Source organism: Engraulis encrasicolus, unplaced genomic scaffold (genome assembly GCF_034702125.1).
Source record: "Engraulis encrasicolus isolate BLACKSEA-1 unplaced genomic scaffold, IST_EnEncr_1.0 scaffold_28_np1212, whole genome shotgun sequence".
NCBI classification, from domain to species: domain Eukaryota; kingdom Metazoa; phylum Chordata; class Actinopteri; order Clupeiformes; family Engraulidae; genus Engraulis; species Engraulis encrasicolus.
The window spans coordinates 1,078,043-1,083,042 of record NW_026945577.1 but is presented as its reverse complement, the minus strand read 5'-3'; the positions used below and the strand labels follow the sequence as shown (position 1 = coordinate 1,083,042).

Genomic DNA, 5,000 nt, shown 5'->3' with positions numbered 1-5,000 from the left:
TCCTCAATAAAATGAAACCATGATGTAAGTGTTGTATTAAGTACATTTTTACCAAGCATAGCAGTATTGTGCAGTAGCCAGACTGCTTCCGAACAGGATATCAATAATCATAAGGAACAACAACAGCAAGGCGTCCACATAGAATTCAGACTGGCGTTCAGCCACGCACTTTAGATTCAGCGTTTATATTACACACAAATAACTTAGCCTAGGTATTACGTGTCAAAGAAAGATGTTGTTAGGTTCGAGTCCAACAATGCCGCATGAGGCCATGCACTTCATGTTAGCTATGTTCAAAACTAGGCTACTCAGTCATCATGACTAAAGCCAACAGTGCTAGAAGCCAGAAAAGCTAAATAAAATGGCAAAATCATCCAACAGCGCACAACAAAAGTATGGATATGTCGAGAGTAGACTCGACTTGATCATCCCAGCACTTAGACCCAGAGCAGATACAAATGACAGATAAAACGGCACACGGCGGTGCTACACATGGGATATCGCAGGATGATATGACAGCGACTTACCATTTTGAAGACTAAACTTTCCGACTGCAAACCAATTGTCTGTAAGAAGTCCTAGCTTGTAGGCCTACTGAAAAGCAGGTTTAGATCTTTCCATAACTTCCATAACTTGTGAAATAACGCAATATAACCAAACAGCTTCACACAGCCTGTGATCAGTTAGAACTCTTCTTCTGAACCGTTTGCATAGACGCTGAACTGTTCTGAAAATTCATGTCGGGCATTTTCAGTCTAGATTAGTCCCCAAGGCTTTCGACTGGATTTTACTATGTAATACTTTTCTGTATCTAACATCATGTTTTATCAATGTCTGCTATCTCGAAGAGGTCTGCTATCATCATAAGGACTGATACCATTGAGGGGAGTCATCAAGGCCATTGGGCAAAAGCCCTGTATGCCATATGGTCAATCCAACACCGTTTCTATGGTTACTGTCTGATTGTGTAGAAGAGCAACGCGCCACAGGGGGAAAAAGGATCGGCGCGTGAAGTATCTTGTTACAAGATGACAAATTATAATACCTTACGTTACAAAATGACAGTTATAGGCCTAATGCAAACGCCATTTCATCTTTAAAGTTCTCTCGCGAATAATACTGCTTTAGTGCTCGGGTTTGTCCGTGGGTGCAATTTCTTGGCATTTTAACGCATTTTTAGCGTCCTGTGTTCCGTTTCAGCTCACAGGAGGGGGTGCAGCCGCACCCCCTGCACCCCTAGTTCCCACGGCTATGGATTAGATTGGCTTTATATGCTGTGCAGTAGCAATACTGAACTGGAGTACACAGCAGACTGACACAGTGATAAGGAGTGTGTGTGAGTGTGTGTGTGTGTGTGTGTGTGTGTGTGTGTGTGTGAGTGAGAGAGAGAGAGAGAGAGAGAGAAGTGTGAGTGAGTGAATGTGTGTTTGCGTGTGTTTGTGTGAGAGAGAGGAGTGTGTGTGAGAGTGTGTGAGTATGAGTTTGTGTGTGTGTGTGAGAGAGAATGAGAGAGAGAGAGAGAGAGAGAGAGAGAGAGAGAGAGAGAGAGAGGAGAGTGTGTGATGTGTATGTTTGCGTGTGAGCAGAGAGAGAGAGAGGGAGAGCGGAGTGTGTGTGTGTGTGTGTGTATGTGAGATATATGTTTGCGTGCGAGCACATCATTGAACCACATCTGTCTTAAACTATACAACTGTTTTCCCTGTCGAGTTGGCCGACCTTTAGAAGTACGCCCACACACACACGAGCGAAATAACCAACAGCAACGCGCAGAGGCTAATGCTACCTGGAATAGAAAACACACACGCACACGCACACGCACACGCACACGCACACGCACACACACTAGCTCTCTCTCTCTCTCTCTCTCTCTCTCTCTCTCTCTCTCTCTCTCTCTCTCTCTCAGTCTGTCTGTCTGTCCGTCTCTCTCTCTCTCTCTTTCTCCTGCTGCCTGTCTCTCTCAATTCCATTCTAGTATTAGAAATAAAAAAAGAAAGAACCCTTAATAAAGGTGCCATAGATAGACCTACTGTATACATACTGTGCGCTCTAGCCAACAATACAATACAATACAGCATGCTGTTCATCATTGACAGGAACATATAGACGTGAAAGGTCCAGTTCTACACAATCTGTACAACAGCGCAAACAAAATCAATAACACCCTGTACTAGATGGCAGGCTTCGAAATCAGGGTAAAAACAGGGTAAAGTTATGCTTTCATCTCTCTCTCTCTCTCTCTCTCTCTCTCTCTCTCTCTCTCTCTCTCTCTCTCTCTCTCTCTCTCTCTCTCTCTCTCTCTCTCGCTCTCTCTCTCTGTGTCTCTCTCTCTCTCACACACACACACACATACACACACACACACACACAAAATCACAAATATACACAGACACACACAAAGACACGCACATGCACAGGCACGCACACACACACACACACACACACACACACACACACACACACACCCACACACACACACACACACACACACACACACACACACACACACACACACACACACACATACACACACACACATACTATACATCTAAGTCAAAAACACATTCCCGTGTTTAAGGCTTATTCTGGCATGACATTCCCGAGGAAGTTCCCATGCTACGCACACCAGACACCCAACACCTCCGACGGAACCACCGGAACCATCAGGGGAACATCAGAGGAACCCCACAGGAACCATCAGAGGACCCATACAGGAACCATTACTCTCGCACTATGCTCTTGTCAAAACAGGATGCTTAAGACATACATGCACACACAGACACACTCTTTTTCTCTTTGCATGTCTTTCATCCCTACTTAAAAACATATGTGCGGCCCCGACTGTGCCTCTAATGGTAGGGCACTGGGCTGCTAAGCGAGGCTCCTTTGTCAACCCTCCCCAGCTCTCCCCATTCACTTCCTGTCTACCTCTCCTACTGTCCTATCATCAATAAAGTCGGAAAAAAATAAACATATGTGCACATACCAAAGTGAGGTAGCGTTAGCTTGTGCGCATCGCTGTTGGCTATTCTGTGTGTGTGTGTGTGTGTGTGTGTGTGTGTGTGTGTGTGTGTGTGTGTGTGTGTGTGTGTGTGTGTGTGTGTGTGTGTGTGTGTGTGTGTGTGTGTGTGTGTGTGTGTGTTACCGCATTGCTGTTGGCTACTGTGTGTGTGTGTATATGTGTGTGTGTGTGTGTGTGTGTGTGTGTGTGTTACCTGTTCCAGGTAGTGTTAGCCCCTGCACGTCGCTGCTGGCTGCTGTGTGTGTGTGTGCGTGTGTGTGTGTGTGTGTGTGTGTGTGTGTGTGTGTGTGTGTGTGTGTGTGTGTGTGTGTGTTATATACCTGTTCCAGGTAGCGTTAGCATCTGCACGTCGCTGTTGGCTGCTGTGTGTGTGTGTGTGTGTGTGTGTGTGTGTGTGTGTGTGTGTGTGTGTGTGTGTGTGTGTGTGTGTGTGTGTGTTACCTGTTCCAGGTAGCGTTAGCTCCTGCGCGTCGCTGTTGGTTATTTCGCTCCTCCAATGTGGCAGCTGATGATGTCGAGTTCCGATCGCCCTTACACAGGTCACCCCCTGCACTCATCAAACGCAACCTGCACACACACACACACACACACACACACACACACACACACACACACACACACACACACACACACACACACACACACACACACACACACACACACACACACACACGCACACACACACACACACACACACACACACACATGTTAACACACACGTTAAAACACACACACACTCCTAAACTCTCGCTCTTACACAAGTCACCCCCCGCACTCATCAAACGCAACCTAAAAACACACACACACACACACACACACACACACACACACACACACACACACACACACACACACACATGTTAACACAAACGTTAAAACACACACACTCCTAAACTCTCGCTCTTACACAGGTCACCCCCCTCACTCATCAAACGCAACCTGAAAACACACACACACACACACACACACACACACACACACACACACACACACACACACACACACACACACACACACACACACACACATGTTAAAGGGCAACTCCTACCAATTTCAATATGCTGTTGTATTGCTCACACTACCCTTGACTTGTCAGTACCCGGTGACGCCGTATTTTTTGGCTCAGCCCTTTTCGAGGTATGAGCTATTATAATGGGGGCAACTTTTGTTTACATTTTTAAAAAAAATTAAAATGTATTCCCAAAAACATCCAAAAGGTTATGCAACATCAGCAGACAGCTAGCAAACAGCGATACCTTTTGGGAAAATATTTGGAGTAGGCCTATGCTCATTTTTTTTAAAAATGTAAACAAAAGTTGCCCCCATTAGAATAGCTCATATCTCGGAAAGGGCTTGGCCAAAAACTGTGGCGTCATCCTAGGCTATTTATCACGTGATATTTTGAGTATGGAGGAGCCCACATAGAAAATCTTGCTTGCGCACAGGTTCTGTTGTTATTACAGTGGTCTCGGGCTTCGGACGGGTTTGGACACAAACATTTTAATTAGTCTCGGGCTCGGGTCGGGGTCGATCACTATTATGTCGACTGAGGGCGGGCCTCGGACAGAAAAAAACGGCCCGAGCCACACTCTAGCACACACACAAACACACTTTTAACACACACTCCTACACTCTTATTCCCTGAACTCATCAAACGCAACCAATGGACAGACAACGTGCTTGTCACACACACACACATTAACACACTCTTAAACAAAATACACTCTGAAAACAAACACTTCAAAACACACACTTTGCAACAAACACACACACTCCATAAAACACACACTTAAAAAGCCCCCAGATACTCATGACACACTAGCTGCAGATAGATAAAATGCTGGTCACACACACACATTAACACACTTTTACACACACACTTTAACATACAACACAAGAGACACACCTACACCTGAACACACGCACGCACGCACGCACACACACGCACACACACGCACGCACGCACACACACACACACACA

The 5,000-nt window shown here is 45.7% G+C and overlaps 1 protein-coding gene across 1 annotated transcript in view; it reads right to left on the bottom strand.

Moving 5' to 3' along the window:
• LOC134443215 (proline-rich protein 5-like) overlaps positions 1-5,000 on the bottom strand; it is a 47,838-nt gene that overhangs the window by 26,808 nt on the left and 16,030 nt on the right. The window contains exon 2 of the mRNA XM_063193097.1: positions 3,461-3,586. Within this exon, the coding sequence (XP_063049167.1) occupies positions 3,461-3,576 (116 nt within the window). The 5' untranslated portion in view covers positions 3,577-3,586. The remainder of the gene's footprint in view (positions 1-3,460; positions 3,587-5,000) is intronic.